Raw genomic sequence first — 20,054 nt, 5'->3', positions numbered from 1 at the left:
GATCTGTCTGCAAGGAAAGGGGTGGGTGGGTGGGTGGCGGAATAGCAAAAACCCATGGCTGGAAGAAGAGAGATGAAGGCAGCAGGGTTGATCCCTCCCTTTTCAATAGGCTGGCCACCGCCCACCCCTCTCCGCCCGCAGAAACGTAGGAAACTTCCTCGTGCCGAGTCAGATCACATTGGTCCATAGAGCTCAGTATTGTCTGCACTGGCCGGCAGCAGCTCTCTGGGGGTTAAGCCGGGGTGTGGGTGTTTATCTGCCAGCTCTGCCTGCAGAGCAAACCTGGAATCCTCTACATGCAAAGCTTTCTCACTGAACTAAAGCCCTTCCTCACAAACGTCTCTGGCGATCTCTGCAAAAAGTGCTCTTCCTTGGGATTTAGGAACATCAGAAGCCGCCTGTGAGCGATTTTGCACTATATTGTCACACGGACTTTCAGCAGCTCTCCAGAGGCTGAGCTAGGAATCCCTCTCCCACCTGGAAATGTCAAGGATTTTAATTGCTTTACCACCAAGCTTTGAGTCTTCCCCAAGAGCAGTATGACAGACAGAAAACCAACTGGAAGAACTCCTTTTTTGTCACTGGGTTCTATGTAAAAACTGCATTTTTAAAAGGTTTTTTTTTTTAAATAAAATAAAATTCTGCTGTATTGATGTTTTGCCAAAGGGTGGTGTATAAATAAATGGGAGGGCGGAATAAAAAGCAGAAAGCTTGGTGGTGGCAACCCAATTCTTGAATGCCTTTGACGTGTCTGCATTTCTGAATGCCCATGCATTTTAATTTGAATTGGGAACTTTTTCAGGATGAGTGCCACAGTTGGCTTGAGCCCCCACCCCTCAATGTGTAATGCCTTATCATCAGCTGTATATTTTATGATAGTGCCTTTATTGCCAGTGATGGCCCAAGTTGATGCCCCAGATCTGAGAGCCCGGCATCATCTCCCGATGATGGTGATGATGCTCCCAATGACCCGTCCCTTCCCACTGCTTCCGGCTGTGGAGGCCTGTCAACAATTTCTTACTCATGAGTAGGCCCCTCTGGATCTGTAGGTGCATATGGAATCATCACTGCTAATTCAGTCCGGACCTGAAACTTTTGACTTTTGGTGCTGTCAAGGACTGAGGGGATGGTCCCAGAGGTCTTTCCTTACGTATCAACACAGAAAGCCACTTAAAGGGGATCCTCAGGCCTAGATTCAGGGGGCGGGACTCGCCTGCTCTTTAAATCCCCGGCCTATGGAGTGAGAGCTGGACCATAAAGAAGGCTGATCGCCGAAGAATGAAATGCTTTTGAATTATGGTGCTGGAGGAGACACTTGAGAGTCCCATGGACTGCAAGAAGATCAAACCTCTCCATTCTGAAGGAAATCAGCCCTGAGTGCTCACTGGAAGGACAGATCCTGAAGCTGAGGCTCCAGTACTTTGGCCACCTCATGAGAAGAGAAGACTCCCTGGAAAAGACCCTGATGTTGGGAAAGATGGAGGGCACAAGGAGAAGGGGACGACAGAGGACCAGATGGTTGGATAGTGTTCTTGAAGCTACCAGCATGAGTTTGACCAAACTGCGGGAGGCAGTGGAAGACAGGAGTGCCTGGTGCGCTCTGGTCCATGGGGTCACGAAGAGGCGGACACAACTAAACAACAACAACATGGAGTGTTTGATTTGCGCTCCAAACACCCCCATGCCTAGTGCCAAGTCAGGGCATAGGCATGACATCCAAGAAGCCATGTTGGAATGTCCTCTGGTTGCTGTGGCAACAGGACAACAGCTCTTTTTCTTCAAGGCCTCCTCCTGGTAGCTCTCTGGACAGGCAACGTAGCCCCTATTCTAGCCCCCCAGCAGCCCCCCCCCCAGGCTTTGCGTTTTCACAAGGTGAGAGGGCTGGGTCTTGGAGGCCTCTTCAAAGAGCAACAAATCTTCTCACTGCTGTCAGGGTTTCCAAAGCTTAGCACAAGGGTAGAGAAATTTGTGGGCCTCTGAGAGATTGCTGGACTACAACTCCCATCCTCCATGGCCGTAGCCCATGCTGGCTGCGGCTGATGGGAAGTGGAGTCCAACAGCATCTGGCAGGTCTCAGGTGCCCCAAACCTTGTCTCAGGGGGATGCTGCACAGGCCAGTATGTGCCCCTCTTGAACCCTAGGTCAGAAAAGAAAAGAACGGAGTCAGCAGCAATTTCAAGCTTTGGGCTAGTCCCATGCCTAGGAAGCACAGGCCTAAGTGGTTTTCTGTTTGCTCCACCTCATTCCCCTGGGAAACCTGCTTTTTGCCGCTGCATCAGAGCAGACGTCGACCTGCGGAGAATGCGAAGGACATTTGCTCCAATTCAGCAGTAAAGAGTGGGAAAATAGTGGGACAAGCAGAAGTGTGGACAGGTTCCCCAATAATTTGTGGAGCAGTGCACTTTGATTGTTGCCACATTTCCACCTTACTTTTACAGGAGTATTATACCACTTTAACAGTCATGGCTACCCTCAAAGAATTCTGGGAAATGTAGCTAGCTAAAGCTGCTGAGTGTTGTTAGGAGACGCCTCATTTCTCCTCACAGAGCTACAGTCAGTCCTTCCCCCCCCCAAAAAAAACATATGTTTAGGGGTACTCTCATTTTCCTACTCATATTGAAATACTGCCCCTCAATGAACTCAAACAAATTCACAGACTTTTTAGGGGTATGCGGCGCCCCAGGAAAAAAAGCACTGGCTACAGTTATCAGAGTAGCTTAATAGTCAAGCTCTCTTTTCAGAGATCTCCGGGAGTTGCTGCTCGGGGGCGGGGGGAATAGGGCTCACCTAACAGCCCTCAGTATGGCAGCCATTATTTATTGCTTCTTACTCATTGCCGGCTCCTGAAATCAAGAATCTTGTTTTCCTACTGACTCCACAAAAGTGTGTATCGTACTGGGGCTTTGTGGGTTACCATCCACTAGGAATGTGGCATAGAAAAGAATAGGGAAAAACAGCGCCCCACATATCATATAAAGAGCCTCTATTTTAAACCTTTTCTTATGAGGCAATAATCAATAATCTTATTTATAGACATACTCATGGACATATATTTTAGCCAATTTTGTGGGGGGCCCTCCCTGGTGGGTTGTGAGGGTGTATGTACTGAGCACTTTTATGGGCACCACAGGGGGAGTACTGGTGTGCGCACCAATGCCCATGGGTACCATGTTGGCAACCTCAATGTTTTTTGACCGACACATGTTGATTAGAGGTTACATTTGCTTGGCACTGCCCTATTTTCCCACTTATGCCTGTGAATTTCCTTTTGCAGTGCAAAGGAAAATGGAAGAACATTACCCAGAAGCACCTGAGGAAGAGGAGAGGTTAGAGCCCAGAGGGGGAATTTTTCACGCTGCCCAGAGTGGGACCAAAAAGAAGCTTCTGGCTGGGATGGCTCCAAAGCCCATTAAGCAGGAACCCGAGGAGGGGCTGCAGCCGTGCTGGGAGGCCCAGTGGCAGGAGTTCCTGAAGACCATGCAGGCTCCGTATTTAGGGTGGAGAGCCCCAGAGCTGTCTCCACCCCACTCGGCGGGAGGCCTGAAGGAATTCCAGGCCTCCTCCTTCAAGGAGGCTGGCTTACAGCCTAGAGGAGAGAGTGCCACCCCGATTCACCTTAGACTTCCTAGAGAAGCCTCCAAGAAAGCTGATGAAAGCAGCCCAGATTCTCCTGCAAAAGTGAAAGAAGGGATTCTGGAAGAGGAAGAGCCCACTGGCCTGGAGAAACGGTGCCAGCACTTCCGGCGGTTCTGCTACTGGGAGGCCGAGGGGCCCCGCGAAGTGTGCAGGCGGCTCCAGGGGTTTTGCCGCCAGTGGCTGAAGCCGGAGAGACACACCAAGGAGCAGATCCTGGGGCTGGTGACCCTGGAGCAGTTCCTAGCTGTCCTGCCCCAGGAAATGCAGAGCTGGGTCAGGGAAGGCTGCCCGCAGACTTGCGCCCAGGCGGTAGCCCTGGCAGAGGATTTCCTGCTGGGACTACGGAGGGCTCAGAGAATTGAAAAGCAGGTGAGTACCTAAATCTCAGGGACGTGGGTGGCGCTGTGGGTTAAACCACAGAGCCTAGGACTTGCCGATCAGAAGGTTGGTGGTTCGGATCCCTGTGACGGGGTGAGCTCCTGTTGCTCGGTCCCTGCTCCTGCCAACCTAGCAGTTTGAAAGCACGTCAAAGAGCAAGTAAATAAATAGGTACCACTCCGGCGGGAAGGTAAACGGCGTTTCCGTGCGCTGCTCTGGTTCGCCAGAAGCGGCTTTGTCATGCTGGCCACACGACCCGGAAGCTGGACGCCGGCTCCCTCGGCCTATAAAGCGAGATGAGCGCCGCAACCCGAGTGGGTCACGACTGGACTAATGGTCAGGGGTCCCTTTACCTTTACCTCTGATAGAGATGGGAAGATGTTAGTGGACTACAGCTCCTATCATCCCTCATTCTGGCTCATGCTTGCTGGGACAACATTTGCAGGGGCACAATTTCTGAATGGTTCCACAGAGGCAAAGCTGGCTGAAGCAATGAATGCAAATTTCACCCTTATTTTACAGTAAGCTAGGTTCTACGGATATTCACACAACCCTTTGCAGGCTCCATCCAGACCAGCTAGAGACATCATCAGAGGTCAAAGAAACATTCCAGCGAGGCAAAAATCCACAATAAGGGTGTGAAGTAAGGACAGGGAAGGGGGCGGCCTGGGGAGAGCAAATGTGGCCCTGGGAGGGTTCCAAGGGCCAGATATAGATATGTGGACCTGTGATGAAGCAACAGGAAGCCTTTCGTCTGCTGGATTTCTGTGTGTTGGGTCGTGACTATGAAAAGAAAAGGACAATGCTTGATATAACCAGGCCCCAGTTCCTATTTCTCATAAGATAATTGTACACCTGCCCTTATTTCCAGCTGTCCAAGGCTTTGGAAGGGGTGGTTGTTAACGCCTCTGATGCTGAGCACAGCCTGTCAGATGCGGTGAAGATGCAGCTTGCCACGGAGGCCCAGACGGAGGGTGCTGGTGCAGCCATCTTGTTCAGTAAGTTCTGGAGGAGGAGTTGGGATTCAGCTCAGCTTATATGAAGACTGGTGTGGTTTACATGGGGAGAAAGCTTCCTTTCGTCTTTATCTGTCCCACAGCGAGCAAAAGAGCACCTTTTGCATCTCCAATTTAGTTTGCTAGAACCAGGAACTCTTTACTATGCAATACGTATTTCCCTTACAGTCATACCTCTTGTTACGTTCGGTTCAGGTTACGTCTTTTCAGGTTGCATCCTGTGGTGACCTAGAAGTACCGGAAAGGGCTACTTCCGTGTTTCACAGCTCAAGCATGCGCAGATGCTCAAAATGATGTCACGCACATGCGCAGAAGTGGTTAATCACGACCCGTACATGCGGAGACGCAGGTTGCGTTCTGCTCATGTTGCAAACGGGGCTCCGGAACGGATCTCGTTCGCAACCAGAGGTACCACTGTACTAAACGTAGCTTTCTTTATTTTCCACATCTAAAGTCTCACTGTGATTGCTTTAACTTTGAAGAGTGCCCAACAGCAAGTCTTCAGTACTCAAACAGCTTCCAAGGTGTGTGCTAACTAATAAAATCATAGAATTGTTGAGTTGGGACCCAAGGGCCATCTAGTCCAACCCCCTGCAATGCTGACTCCCTGTCAGATGGCCATCCAACCTCTGCTTAGAAACCTTCAAGGAAGGTGAGTCTACAACCTCCCAAAGCAGTTTGTTTCCACTGCCAAACAGCTCTCACCCTCAGAAAGTTCTTCCTAACGGCAAGGTTAATAAGCAGAATGAGCCCAGTTAGGTGATGAGAGGTTGCAAGAGCAAGTGTGGTGTAGTGGTTAGGGTGTCAGACTAGAACCTGAGAGACCAGGGTTCAAATCCACATTCAGCCAATAAGCTCACTGGGTGACTTGGACCAATCACTGCCTCTTTGCCTCACAGAGTTGTTTCAGGGATTAAATGAGAAGTATGAGAATCATGGCGTGCTCTGGTCCATGGGGTCATGAAGAGTCGGACACGACTAAATGACTAAACAACAAATGAGAATCATGTATGCCACATTGAGCTCCTTGGGGGAAAAGTGGAAAATACAGTCGTATCTCGGAAGTCGAACAGAATCCGTTCCGAAATGTTCAGAAACCAAAGCACGGCTTCTAAGCACCTGCAGCCAATCGGAAGCTGCAGAAGCCCTGTCGGATGTTCGGCTTCCAAAAGAACGCTCGAAAACCGGAACACTCACTTCCAGTTTTCGATCGTTCGAGATCCAGAACATCCAGTTCCCAAGGCGTCCGAGAGCCGAGATACGACTGTAAATGCAACCAATAAATTACTCAATAAAAATTTTAATTGTATCAGATTCATTCTGAGGTGCTTCTGTTCTGCCTTGTATTTATTAACTCGGGTGCTAACTGTGGGCAACGAAGGATTCCATGTGAATGAATGAGCAGGCCAGCCAGTCTCCTTGGTTTCCATTCTAGCCTCAGAGCAGGGATGGGGGAACCTGGGCTTGAACCAGGAACGCCCATTCCCTTGTGTTGTGTCCCATGAGCCTCCTGATTGGTGTAGCTTGGCTCTTCGTTTGCACCCATTGCCTCATCTCGCCCTAACAGATGCCATAAGCCGATTAGGTGTATCTTGTAGCGTTGAGTTCCACATGCTGGTTGTGCTTATGCTGAGATTCTCTCCATTTCAGGGGCCAACAAGCAGGACCGCAAAGCTGGACAAAAGAGTGTGCAGTGGGCTCCGCATGAGCAAGTGGAATTCGGTGGGGCGCCCTTGGGAATATCCGCAGGGAATGTATTCCTGCTTCCTGAATTGGAAGAGGTGCGCAGATGGCCACAGGCACCACAAAGCCACAAGGGAAGTGATCCGGGAACAAAAGTGAAGGAAGCCTCTTACCTTGGGGAAGGCAAAGAAGAATTCAGCAAAAGCACTTTCCAAGCAGGAGTCAGCCAGCAGAAGATTAAGGAGCCAGGCATCAACTGTGTGGTCAGCTTCAGCCAGACTTCTGTCGCCCTTAAGAACCAGGCACTGGAAATAGTTGACAAGCCGTACAAATGCTCAGATTGTGGGCGGGGTTTCCACCAGAAACCGTACCTTCGCGTCCATGAACGAACCCATACGGGTGAGAAACCCTACAAATGCTTGGACTGCGGGAAATCTTTCAATCGGAGGACCGGGCTTTGTAGCCATCAGAGAGTGCACACAGGAGAAAAGCCATACCGGTGCTCCTATTGTGGGAAGTGCTTCACGGGGACTGGGAGCCTTAAAGAACACGAGAGAACCCACACAGGAGAGAAACCTCATAAGTGCTTGTACTGCGGCAAATCTTTCAACCGGCGGGGTGTGCTTTGTAAACATAAGAGGCTGCACACCGGAGAGAAGCCATACGGATGCTCGTACTGCGGGAAAAACTTCAGCCAGAGGTCTCACCTTATTTCCCACGAGAGAACCCACACAGGGGAGAAGCCCTACGAATGCGCAGACTGCGGGAAATCTTTCCGTCAGAGCAACGACCGCTCTCGGCACCAGAAGATCCACAAAGGTGAAAAAACGCACAAATGTGCCGAGTGCGGTGAAGCCTTCTGTCAGAGAGAATACCTCGTCAAGCATGAGAAGACCCACTCAGGGGAGAAACTGTACGAATGTGCGGACTGCGGGAAGAGCTTCTACCAGCAAGCCCACCTTAATGCACACAAGAAAATCCACACGGAAGAGGCGGCTCACCATTGTTCCGAGAGCAGGAAATCCTTCCTCCGGAGCTCTGACCTTCGTAGACATCAGAGCATCCACAATGGCGAAAAGCCACATATATGCCTCGAGTGCGGGGAACGCTTCTATCAGAGAGCGTACCTTATCAGGCATCAGAGGATGCACACGGGAGAGAAACCCTACAAATGCTCGGACTGCGGAAAGGGCTTCTACCAGCAGGCACATCTCAATGCACACAAGAAAATCCACACGGATGAAAGACTGTACCACTGCTCCGAGTGTGGGAAATCCTTCCGCCAGAGCGCCAACCTTCGTAGACACCAGAGCACCCACAATGGCGAAAAGCAGCAACAATGCCCAGAGTGCGGAAAGAGCTTCTATCACAGAGTGTACCTATTAAGGCACATGAGGACCCATACTTGAGACGCAACTTAGCTTTTCCCCACTGCATTGGTGTAGAAAATAGCTTGCACAAATCAGAGTTCTTACCTTCATGGATCAGCGGTGACGAGGGGAGAATGCATCACCAGCCCAGTCACAGACTTTTTAAACTCCTGGGAGGAATTAATCATCATAACCTTTGCTGGGTTGTAAGAAAACCCAGATTGCGATATTTAGGTAAAGGGACCCCTGACCATTAGGTCCAGTTGTGACCGACTCTGGGGTTGCGGCGCTCATCTCGCTTTATTGGCCAAGGGAGCCGGCGTACAGCTTCCGGGTCATGTGGCCAGCATGACTAAGCCGCTTCTGGCAAACCAGAGCAGCGCACAGAAATGCTGTTTACCTTCCCGCCGGAGCGGTACCTATTTATCTACTTGCACTTTGTGCTTTCGAACTGCTAGGTTGGCGGGAGCAGGGACCGAGGAACGGGAGCTCACCCCATCACGGGGATTCGAACCGCCAACCTTCTGATCGGCAAGTCCTAGGCTCTGTGGTTTAACCCACAGCGCCACCCGCATCCCTCATTGCGATATCATCTCATTGTTCAGTTGTTGCTGCTGTTTCATTTCTCTTTAAAAAGCTTTCCTGGCCTTGTAGACTGCTAAGGCAGCTTTGAAATGGCAGAGCCACACAACCTTGGGTTGTCTCCAAAGCCAAGGGCGTTTCAGTGGCCAGCAGAAAGGGCAGGAGTGGTCAGCGGTGCTTATTTGTCCTGTTACCAGCATCCCAGTAGCTTAGTGAGTGTGGCAAGTGGTGCAGATGTATTGTTAGAACAAATCCAGTGCCCCTGATGGCGTGTTTGCACCTCGTTGACATCACTGCAGTCTCCTCTTTTAGTAAGCTGCAGCAATGCTGGCGATGGGATTCTGCTCTTGCCAGCTGCTATTGAAATAGCAGAGTTACCACCAGAAGCCATCTTGAAAGCCCAAAGAGAGCGAGCATCAGTGGTCAGCAGGGTTGGAGGACTGTATTGGATCCTAAGAGAAGCTCACTTAAAAATTCACTGAAGGAACCTTTCCTGTCCTTTAATTTAGGATCCCAAGCCATTAGTCTCTCTGAATGACTAGAGTTGGGTCACGCTGTACATTTAAAGCACTGTTGATGGTGCTGATGGGAGTTTGACAGTGTCTAGACTGAAGTCCATCTGGTGATCTTTATCCAGTTACAGACATTTGGCTGTAGGGAGGACAAATGTCTGGGGAAGTCTTGCCTTTCTTACAGGAAGGTGGCATGGGGGCCAACAGTAGGTAGAGCCAGAATCAAGAGCAGGTAGAGGTGGAGAGACACAGCCAACTCTTCTGGTTTTTGTTCCCATCCTCTTCTGTGCTGAATTCCACAAAGGCAAAATTGAGGCTAAGCAGGAAGCTGACAGATGAGGTTACCCCCTGGACTGGAGGCAAGTATGAAGGCAGGCCAGACTGGGCTGGCCGAAAGCTATTTGATGCAGCAGTGCCCTATTGGCCCTAATGGGCTAGCCTCGATACTGTGTATAGGGAAAACTAAATGTCAGTGGGGAAAGACTGTAAGACTGTATTGTTGTACCCTCGTTACCTGAGAAACTCAGCATGTAAAGAGCTGGCTGCTCCAAGCTCAGACCGTATAGCTCCAACAAGCCCCACTCGAGCTCCTATACCAATAATTTAAGAACTTCCGCCACTGTAACGAAGCCACGTTTACTGCCTGTGCAACCTTTTCTGAATGCTGTATGGAAAAGCACACGAACCTGACCTTTGGAGAATTTGTAAGTAAACCATTTTTAACTTGCCAAACGTGTGGTCTTTTTCTATACAAGGGAATGAATACTGGAAGCTTGAAACCTTTAGTACAACCCATATTATATCAAAACATTACATTTTATAAATGGAATAACATGATTTCCTGAAATGCTACAAGCTATAGCATGCTACAAGCTGTCCAGGGGTGGTAGTGGTGGAAAGTCTGTGGATCCTATCAACCTTTTTCTAACACAAGGTATGGATGGGTGTGTATACCTGCTGTTGTACAAAGCCAGTCCCAGCCAAAACAAATAATTGGCAGTTAACTAAAAAGGCTGAGAAATGCCACTGAAGGTTTTGATCTAGTCTTGGTATAGCTGGTCAGTCTACCTGCAAGGATGCTTACGGAGATGAGGGAAGTTGTAGCTCAGCAACATCAGGAGGGGCAAAGGTTTTCCTATCCCTGATGGAGTTGCTGATCATGACTGAAGCTCGGAATCCCCTCTATCTCATAACTCAAATTTTAGGAGATTTCACTGTAGTGTGAATGGTTGCAATTTGACATCCAGTTTTTGCTGATGAAAACTCAAACCTTTTTTAAAGAATTCCACCCCTCCCACATCCTCCTCTTAAGGAATTAAAAGATAGAATTTCACTTTCCCAATAACAGTCTCCCTTTTGGTTGATCTCCCAGGGTTTATTTTCTGATACTGAATAAAAGACAAATGCAACAGCTGATGTTTCTCTCAAACAGAATATTTATATAGTTCCTGCACATAGGTAAGACTTGTGCTCACTGACCAAGGTTTCATGGCATTTTCGCAATCCGAACACACTTCCAGACCCACTCCCGTCGCATACTGAAGCCTGCACAACACGTGACACACACATTCCTCGCCCATCAGCTGAGTGAGCCCAGATGTTACACAGCCCATGTACGGTGGCCTGCTGGGGCCTGCAAAACCAAGGCTGCTTGTTAAGTGCCTGGCAGGCCACCCGTACATGGCTAGTGTGTTCTGCTTGATGTGGCAGATCTTGCTTTTTGAAAACGTGTGGTGAGAGTCGCCAATGTGGTGCCTTCTACATGTTGCTGGACCAGCAGCTCCCATCTGGCCATTTTGGTTAGGGCTGATGGGGAGCTGAAGCCCAGCAACGTTTTCAGTGCATTCCTGACGTATGATGTTATCAGGGCCAGCATATTTTCACTCTGCAGTAAAAGCAATGGCAAATCGTTCCCACTCAGTAATGCATCAGGCCCAACAAACCACACCTTTTCAGTGCATCTCAGAGTTGCGCTTCTTGGTTGCTCTCGCCCTTCCTCTATAGGCCAAACTCTTTAGCTAGGACAGGTTTCTACACACTGAGCTGCCACAGGGGGTCGGCATCACAAAGGGTGTGTTTCCCGCCACTGTCGATTCCCAAATAAAGCTCCAACCACGCTCTTCGAAGGATTTCTCCGTCCTGCCCCTGCCCCCACCCCCTTGCGCACTAATCATTGGGATGGCTACTTTCCGGCACATATCCCGTCAACGTATTTAAGGGCTGAGCGGCTAGGGGGGCCTCCCCTCCCTTGGGCGCGATCACGCGGTTCCTCCCGCCCTGCGCCGACTTTTTCATGCACAGCAAAGTGCAGTTGCCCAGGACCACGTAGCCCAGCGCCGGGGCGTTTAAGTGGCTACCCTTCCGGCAGGTCTCCCGCTCGTGCTGGAGCAGCGACGCTCGGCGCCGGTAGCTTTTCCCGCAGTCTTTGCAGCTGTATGGCCGTTCCCCAGTGTGGACCCGCTTGTGCTGGCTGAGGTTGGAGCTGGTGCTGAAGCTTTTCCCGCAGTCCGCGCATTTGTGGGGCCGCTCCCCCGTGTGGATCTTCACGTGCCGGCGCAGCTGGGACTGGCAAGGCCACCTCTTCCCGCAGTAGGAGCACTCGTACGACGGCGCCTTCTCCGGACGAGGGCTCTGGGTGAAGCTTTTCCTGCACTCTGCCTTCTCATCGGGGATTCTCTCTTGGGACGGGTTTTTGTTGAAGCGTAGAGCATCTTCTTCTCTGCAGTCAAAGCCTTTCCTCAGGGTGTTTCCCAGAGGCTCTTCCTGGAGCTTCTTCACCCCCTGCCGACTTGCGGGCCCTTCAGACACCTGGAACAAAGCCCCGCTGCCCTTTTCCAAGGAGATCTCGCTAAGTTCCACTCCCTTGGGTCTTTCCACATGAAGATTCTTCTCCTTCTTCTCAGTTCCGGAAACAAACAGAGAATCCTGGGTAAATTCCCCTCGGGTTTTTTCTCTGGGCGCCCAGCTTGCTTCAGCTTGCTCACGTCTCTCCAGCTGACGATTCTCCTCCTCATTCTCGCTAAGCTGCCCATCACCTAACAAAACAAAGAGAGAACAAGAATGTGGGTCTAAAGGAATAGTGCCCAATGTTGGCAGTGCTGGGGAGGGGGGCTAAGAGGCAACTGGGTGGCAGTTCCGTCCCTGGGGGTGTCTATCAGACTTTGAAAAGCTGAGATTACTGGATCAAGTTCATCCATTTTGTTGAAGTAATTAAATAGTTTTAACTGGATTTTGAATAAATGCGCAATTGATTGCTGCTGTTTAGAACCTTATTGTGTTTCTGTCTTTTTTGTGGCTTGTGCAAACCACTATTCTGAAGAATGCTTTTTATAGGATAGGGAACGCTGGAGTCATATGAGTTTATCGAATCAAGGGGGTGATCGCCTGAAAAAGTTTTGGAAACACTGGTTTAAAGAATTTGAGGTTTTTCCATTTAGAAAAAAAAATGGAGCAGTGGCAGGGGATGGCATGAAAGAAGGCTAAAAAATTAGGCAGGGGGTAGAAAAAGTCAGTATATCTGTCTTCAATATTTTATCATTTTATTTCATAAACTGTATATAACCACGACTGCAGGGGGAGAACCCTCAAAGAGGTTTACAAAAAGAATAAAACAACGAAACTATCAGGAAGAAGAGAGTTTAAAACAACAATTTAAAACCATCAAAAATAACTGAAATCAATGAGTTAAAAAACAGGTTAAAACACATGTTTAACATTCAACATGTCTTCATAGGCTTGCCTCAACAATGTTTTTAGCTGGCACTGAAAGGAGTACAGTGAAGGCACCTGCCTGATGTCAACAGGCAGTGAGTTCCAAAGTGTGCGTTAAAATATAGATTTCTTGCAAATGCAGCATGATCTATATTCCTAATGATCAAATCGCCCACTACCACGAACCCTCCACCCACTGGAGAAGTATCCTTGGCATGAGAAGATAAATATTCATCCCCATCCCCTGAGGAATGGGCCCCTCCTAAGGGAATGCCTCTCTCTTCCCGTTCCATCAGCCCCAGGCTCTCCTCTTCCAGCAACACTTACTGAGCAAGTTCGTCTCCCCATCGCTGTCCTGCTCAACCGCCATGGGGAGCTGCAACTCTTCGGTGTCCGAGGGGTCCTGTTCTGCCTTGGGGGAATTAACAATCACCCGCTCGAAAGGCTCCAGCTCCTGAAACTGAACAGGGGATACCATTCAGAAAACAGCCCTGCTAGATCAGGACAACTCCAACTCCCATCAGCCCCAGCCAGGCCGAAGGTGATGGGAGCAGTAGTGGAGCAAGAGCTGCCATCTTGAGGACCACAGGTTTGGAAAGGCTTATCTATATAGCAGATAACTACAGTGGTACCTCAGGTTAAGCACTTAATTTGTTCTGGAGGTCCGTTCTTAACCTGAAACTGTTCTTAACCTGAAGCACTACTTTAGCTAATGGGGCCTCCTGCTGCTGCCGTGCCGCCACTGCACAATTTCTGTTCACATCCTGAAGCAAAGTTCTTAACCCGAGGTAATATTTCTGGGATAGCGGAGTCTGTAACCTGAAGTGTATGTAACCTGAAGCGTATGTAACCCGAGGTACCACTGTATCGATGAGTCGTTGTGGTGTAACGGTTAGTGTTGGACTAGGACCTGCGAGATAAGAGTTCAAATCCCCACTCAGCCAAGAAGCTCATTGGGTGAGCTTGGGCCAGTTGTTTACTCTCACCGTAACCTACCTCACAGGGTTGTTGTGAGGAGGACTGTGTAAGCCACCTTGAGCTCCTGCAAGGAGGCAAGATGGGATAATAATGTAAATAATAATAATAATAAGCACAGCAGGCAACCAAATGTCCCTTTTAAACAAAAGGGGTATTAAAAACTTCACCTGCCTCCATTGTTTATCCCAGCAACCTGGTATTACAAAGAAAGACTGCCTCTGCGCATGGAGGGCTCCTTTAACTCAGGGGTGAGGAATCTGTGGTCCTCCCGATTGGATTCCAATTCTCATCAGCCCCAGCCAGCACATGCCAAACATCAGGGATGGTGATTTATTAAATTTCTGCCCATCTGAAAATCACAGGGTGGTTTATACTATAAAAATATAAGAATACACACCATAATAACAAACAAAAACAACCCCCCCCCCAGTTTAAGAGGCTATAGATTGCTTTATTAGTCAAAGGCCTGGGAAAAGAGGACTGGTTTTTGTCTATATGTAATGGAGGCGCCAGGTGAGTCTCCCTGGGGAGAGCATCCCACAAATGGGGAGCCACCACAGAAAAGGCCTGTTCTTATGTTGTCACACTGCGGATGCCTTGCAGAGGAGACACGCAAAGAAGGGCCTCAGATGATAATTGCAGGGCCCAGGTTGCTTCATATGGGGAGACATGGTCCTTGAGGTCTGATGAAAATCATACCTCAAGGAGCTATGATTCAGCTTCCACACCCCTGATTTAACTATTCCCCGCCTGCACAATGGCACAGAGAGGAATGACGTGCAACCTGACAAAGAGATTAATTACATCCAAGAGTAGGATGCATTTCCTGCATAAGTCTTCAGGATTGAGTCCAAGCAGAATGCACTCACCGGTTCTTCTCTCCTCTCCAGCCTCAGCAGGAAATCCTCCGCCAGGGCCACCGCCTGGGTGCAAGTCTGCGGGCAGCCTTCCCTGACCCAGCTCTGCATTTCCTGGGGCAGGACAGCTAGGAACTGCTCCAGCGTCACCAGTTCTAGGATCTGCTCCTTGCTGTGCCTCTCGGGCCTCAGCCACTGGCGGCAAAGCCCCTGGAGCCGCCTGCAGACCTCACGGGGCCCCTCGGCCTCCCAGTAGCAGAACCGCCGGAAGCGCTGGCACCGAGTCTCCAGGCCAGTGGGCTCGTCCTCCTCCATCATCTCTTCTTTCACTCTTGCAGGGGGATCTGGGCTGCTTTCACAGGCCTTCTGGTGGGCTTCTCTAGGAAGGCTGGGGAGAACTGGGGTGGCACATCCTCTTCTCGGCCAAGAGGAGGCCCAGAATTCCTTTGGGCCTTCCCCTGAGTGGAGCAGAGACAGCTGTGAGGGTCTCCATCCTAAGCAAGGGGCCTGCATGGTCTTCAGGAACTCCTGCCACTGGGCTTCCCAGCACGGCTGCAGCCCCTCCTTGGGTTCCTGCTTAATTGGCTTTGGAGCCATCCCAGCCAGAAGCTCTGTGCTGGTCCCCACCTGGGTGACATGAAGGTCTGTTTCGTCCCCCTCTGGCTTGTCCCCCTTTTCAGACCCATCGGAGTCCTGCTTCTCTGTTTTTACTTCTTTCTGCCCTGCGAATTAACAATCAATGTCACAACAACAACAAAAATCTTTGACCTCATTTCACCACCTTCCTCCCAAAGGTGTTGAAAGCAATCTGTTGCGGAGGAAGGTTTATCAGCCCCTCATCAGGTAACTATTTAACTAGTCACAAGGACAGCAATCTAGCTATCATACGCCCGGTCTGGGGAGACCGTAAGAACATAAGACAAGCCTTCTGGATTGGGTCTATGGTCCATCTAGTACAGTATCGACTCCCAGCAGCTGGCAAACATTGCCTCTGACAGTGGACTGATAACATAGCCCCCAGAGCTAGCAGCCATTGATATTGCCTGTCTGTGGAGGTTGTCAAAGAGAAGCAGGTGCAGTAAATGATCCATCTCTTTCAACTGGGGCAGCCTCCACCCTGCAAGACGAGCCCTGATGGATCAGACCAAAAGTCTGTGGGGTTCAGCATCCTTTCCACTCAGGCAGTGGCGTAGCGTGGGGGGTGCAGGGGGGGCCGGCCACATCGGGCGCAACATCGGGGGGGGGGCGCTCGCACTCGCAGCTCTCTGCCCCTACCTGGCTCACTCACTCTCTCTCACTGCAGTGCTGGCTGTGCAAATCCGATCCGAGCCACCGGGTCGCCGCCCACTGTGGAGGGGAGGGTGCCAGGCGTGTGGTGCGGTGCGGAGAGAGAGCGAGGGACTATCTGGGGGAGGGACAGTGCAGCGGGGGGGGGGGGGGGGGCAAATTACTTGCCTTGCCCCGGGTGCTGACAACCCACGCTACGCCACTGCACTCAGGTGCCTGACACATACATACAGGGTGCCTGCAAGTGAAGTATGATGGCAACAGGCCTCATGAAGAAATAAGAATGTGAAGTTCTGCTGGATAAGGGCTCTTTTTATTTCCTGACTATTAATGAGTGCTTTTTTTATGGGAAAGGGGAGGGGGAGTTCACCACAAAGTTTGTTTGATTATTTATTTATTTTATTTTGGGCCTAGTCGCAGTGCCACAGACACACACAACCCAGGCGCTGGGCCAAAACATAAGATGTGATTAATAAACTCAAGCAGACAGTGATCTGGATTAGAAATGGCCAAGGTGGTATTTCTTTTGCTCAGGCATTGGGGGTATTATCCATTTCAGCTCCTCCCAGACAAAAAAAACCCCAATTATTTAATTTTGAAAAGGTAAGGGAACTCAGTTCTTGCTCAACCACCCCACGTTGTTTATTCATAAACAACGTTTTCTGGTTGGGAAAGGTCATAGCTCAGTGGAAGAACATCTCCTTTGCACACAGAAGGTTCCAGATTCTACCCCCCAAGTATCTCCGGGTAGGAATGGGAGAGATCCCTGGGAGCTGCTGCCTGTCAGTGTGCAGACACGACTGAGCTAGCTGGACCAACGGTCTGACTCAGTGCACAGCAGCTTCCAATGTTGCTGCTGCTTGCAACTGCCCTTGGAAATGGCTGGTTGCAACAAGCATCGCACCCAGAGCCTCTCTCTTCCTTTTCCTCACCACCCCTACAGCTTTGCTCCTGGTCCCACTGAAACAACAACAACAACTTATTAACTTTGTATACCTCTCTATACCCCGCTGGTGCCAGTGAAAGGGAGCGCCTTCTGATCTGGCGGGGGAAAGTGGCTTTACAGTGCCTTTATTTTGCAAAGCTTCCTTTTTGCAAGCATGGATTTTCTGCGGTCCACCCCCCACCCCGCGCAAACATTCCGCTTTCTCTGAATTCTCTCCCTCCTTCCGTTAAACTCACCTTCCCTTTGCAGCCGTTGCATTGCACTCTTCGGGCGATCTGCAATCTGCCGGTCTTGCAGCTGTTTCCAGACTAGAAATAAATATACATATATATGCAGAACTTAAAAGAGATGCAGCTGCAAGGAGAGGAAGCCGGAAGAGCGGTCCTCCGAGTTTTTGCATCGGTTGTGCCTTGCTGGGTCTCTCTAGGAAAGACATCTCGGTGCATTTAACCACCCCCACCCCCTTTGGGCGATGCGTAGGAGACGCTAAAGCAAGAGAGAGGAACCCTTTTCAGCCTAAGGGTTGCATTCGCTTGAGCTGAGTCGGGTCACATAGCAGCAGTGGGCGGGGCTAGAGGAGAAAGAGGGCGGAACAATGAATGCAAATTTCACCTTTTCTGCAGCAGGGAACCAATATAAGATGGGGAAACACCTGGCTTGCCAGTAGGGGTCTTAGTGGACCACCAGCTGCATCAACAGTGTGATGCAGCAGCAACAAGAGCTAATGCTATTCTAGGCTGCAGTACCCAGATCAAAGGAAGTTATACAGTGGTACCTCAGGTTACATGCGCTTCAGGTTACAGACTCCGCTAACCCAGAAATAGTATCTCGGGTTAAGAACTTTGCTTCAGGCTGAGAACAGAAATCGTTCTCTGGTGGCACGGCGGCCACAGCTAAATTGGTGCTTCAGGTTAAGAACAGACCTCTAGAACGAATTAAGTACTTAACCCGAGCTACCACTGTAAAGGTAAAGGGACCCCTGATCATTAGGTCCAGTCGTTGCCGACTCTGGGGTTGCAGCGCTCATCTCGCTTTCTTTGCCGAGGAAGCCGGCATACAGCTTCCGGGTCATGTGGCCAGCATGTGGCGACCCAGAGCAGCGCACGGAAATGTTGTTTACCTTCCCACCGGAGCGGTACCTATTTATCTACTTGCACTTTGACATGCTTTCGAACTGCTAGGTTGGCAGGAGCAGGGACCGAGCTCATCCCGTTGCGGGGCTTCGAACCGCCAACCTTCTGATCAACAAATCCTAGGCTCTGTGGTTTAACCCACAGCGCCACCCACATCCCTTTTAAAGGAAGTTATAGTACCACTCTACTCTTCCTTGATCAGACCACACCTGGAATACTGTGTCCAGTTCTGGGCACCACAATTTAAGGAGGATATTGATAAGCTGGAAAGTGTGCAGAGGGGGGCAACCAAGATGATCAAGGATCTGGAAACCAAGCCTGACGAGGAAGGGTTGAAGGAGCTGGGTATGTTCAGCCTGGAAAAGAGGAGACTGAGAGGAGATAGGCTAGCCATCTTTAAATATCTCAAATGTCACATGGAAGATGGAGCAAGCTTGTTCTCTCCTGCTCCAAAGGGTAGAACTGAAACCAATGGTTTCATTAGATTCCAACTAAACCTCTGACAGTAAGAGCTGTTAGACAGTGGAACAGACTCTCCTTCATTGGAGGTTTTTAATTTGTTTTAATTTGGGTGCATTTCCCACCTTGGCGGCCTCCTGATTAAGGGCTTATATAATGTTCTAATTAATTAATTAAAATTGGAGGTGAGTGAAGCAAAATGCTCGCAGTACTAAGCTGTCTGGAGGAAAGGCAGCATAATAAACAGCTGTCAAGAGACAGAAATGCTTTGTGTACTGTTCTTCTCCAGCTACAGTGGTACCTCGGGTTAAGAACTTAATTCGTTCTGGAGATCTGGTCTTAACCTGAAGCTGTTCTTAACCTGAGGTACCACTTTAGCTAATGGGGCCTCCCGCTGCTGCCACACAATTTCTGTTCTCATCCTGAAGCAAAGTTCTTAACCCGAGGTACTATTTCTGGGTTAGCAGAGTTTGTAACCAGAAGCGTCTGTAACCTGAAGCGTCTGTAACCCGAGGTACTACTGTACTATAAAAGGAACAGGAGTAAGTTTTGGGAAAAAGCTACAAGCTGGAATAGCACCGTCTCCCCCCACCCCCAGCTCAAAACAAGCCTCGGAATAAATTCACATCTTCTTTTCTCTTTAAATGTTGATATCTACACCCAGAGGCCGGCTTGGTTGGAATCCTGAAGAAAAGCTGTTTTCTAGGCTTGCCTGTGGGCAGCAACCTTATTCACCTGTTGAATTTCTGCCTCCGATACAGAAGTGCTGGTGGGGTGCGTGGGGTTGAGAGCTGGCAGCCCCAACATCAACCTGAGTAACGCTGTTTCCTCAACATGACTGGTTGCTTAATGGGAAATGATCACCACGGATCAAGCAGCATAGGCTGCTTCCCAGCTGCTAGTCCAGCCGCCACCATCCTGAGTTTTCACCCTCCTCTACCACCAAGGCCAAAGGGAAGGCAAGCTGGTGAGGGGTCTGGCTTCTGGAATGCCTGTAGGCCCCGTTGCTACGGGCGACGCTTACAACAAATGGAACCCAAAGAGCAGCTTGGGAGAGCTGGATTATGAAGACATACAATAAGACAGAGACAGGAGGCTGGAGATACTTTTACTTAAAGCATTTTTTGAAATCCCCTCTTCACCCTCCCACAAACAAAAGGGACTGCACCCCTCAGGCCACAGCCCTGTATTAATACTGGACAGGTCATTTTGGCACCTTCATTATATGTTTTTAATTTACTCAGTTCTTCTTGGACTGTTTTTACTCCCAGTCCTACTGAAGCAGGACCTGGAAAAAATCAGTTAGAAACTTCTAAATGCTCCTCCCAGCAGAAATCATTAGTAAAAGGCGATTTATACAATCTGAGGTGAAGCCAGAGTATTCTTCCTGGGCTGTTAATATCAGCAACAGATGCTACTGCTTGCAGTCTGTTCTGTTTTTACACTTCATCTGTTCTACTGCTGCTGGATATTTTTTTATTTTTTATTAATAGAAGTTTAGCTCAG

General features: G+C 49.7%; 2 protein-coding genes across 3 annotated transcripts; one reads left to right on the top strand and one right to left on the bottom strand.

The window, feature by feature from the left end:
* Nucleotides 1-3,084: 3,084 nt before the first annotated feature.
* LOC310670187 (uncharacterized protein) lies at nt 3,085-9,903 on the top strand. Its single transcript, XM_083425024.1, has 3 exons — nt 3,085-4,005; nt 4,886-5,012; nt 6,681-9,903. Exons 1-3 carry the CDS (start codon nt 3,118-3,120, stop codon nt 8,120-8,122), a joined length of 2,457 nt encoding a protein of 818 aa, XP_083281150.1. The 5' UTR covers nt 3,085-3,117; the 3' UTR covers nt 8,123-9,903.
* Nucleotides 9,904-10,595: 692 nt separating this feature from the next.
* Nucleotides 10,596-19,553, bottom strand: LOC310670347 (uncharacterized protein). Of its 2 annotated transcripts, none has more exons than XM_083425557.1 (5): nt 19,284-19,553; nt 17,193-17,264; nt 14,736-15,445; nt 13,216-13,348; nt 10,596-12,212 (listed from the first exon to the last, which is right to left on the bottom strand). In XM_083425557.1, the coding sequence occupies exons 2-5, from the start codon at nt 17,212-17,214 to the stop codon at nt 11,344-11,346; spliced, it is 1,734 nt and encodes a 577-aa protein (XP_083281683.1). In that variant the 5' UTR covers nt 17,215-17,264; nt 19,284-19,553; the 3' UTR covers nt 10,596-11,343. The 2 variants fall into 2 exon arrangements, with proteins under 2 accessions (XP_083281683.1, XP_083281682.1); XM_083425556.1 differs by having other exon boundaries at nt 14,736-15,440.
* Nucleotides 19,554-20,054: the final 501 nt, after the last annotated feature.

The sequence above is a fragment of the Podarcis tiliguerta genome, assembly GCF_965153285.1.
Source record: "Podarcis tiliguerta genome assembly, chromosome: 2".
Classification (NCBI taxonomy): domain Eukaryota; kingdom Metazoa; phylum Chordata; class Lepidosauria; order Squamata; family Lacertidae; genus Podarcis; species Podarcis tiliguerta.
Note: the sequence above shows the minus strand (reverse complement) of the source record. Positions and strands in the feature narration are given on the sequence as shown.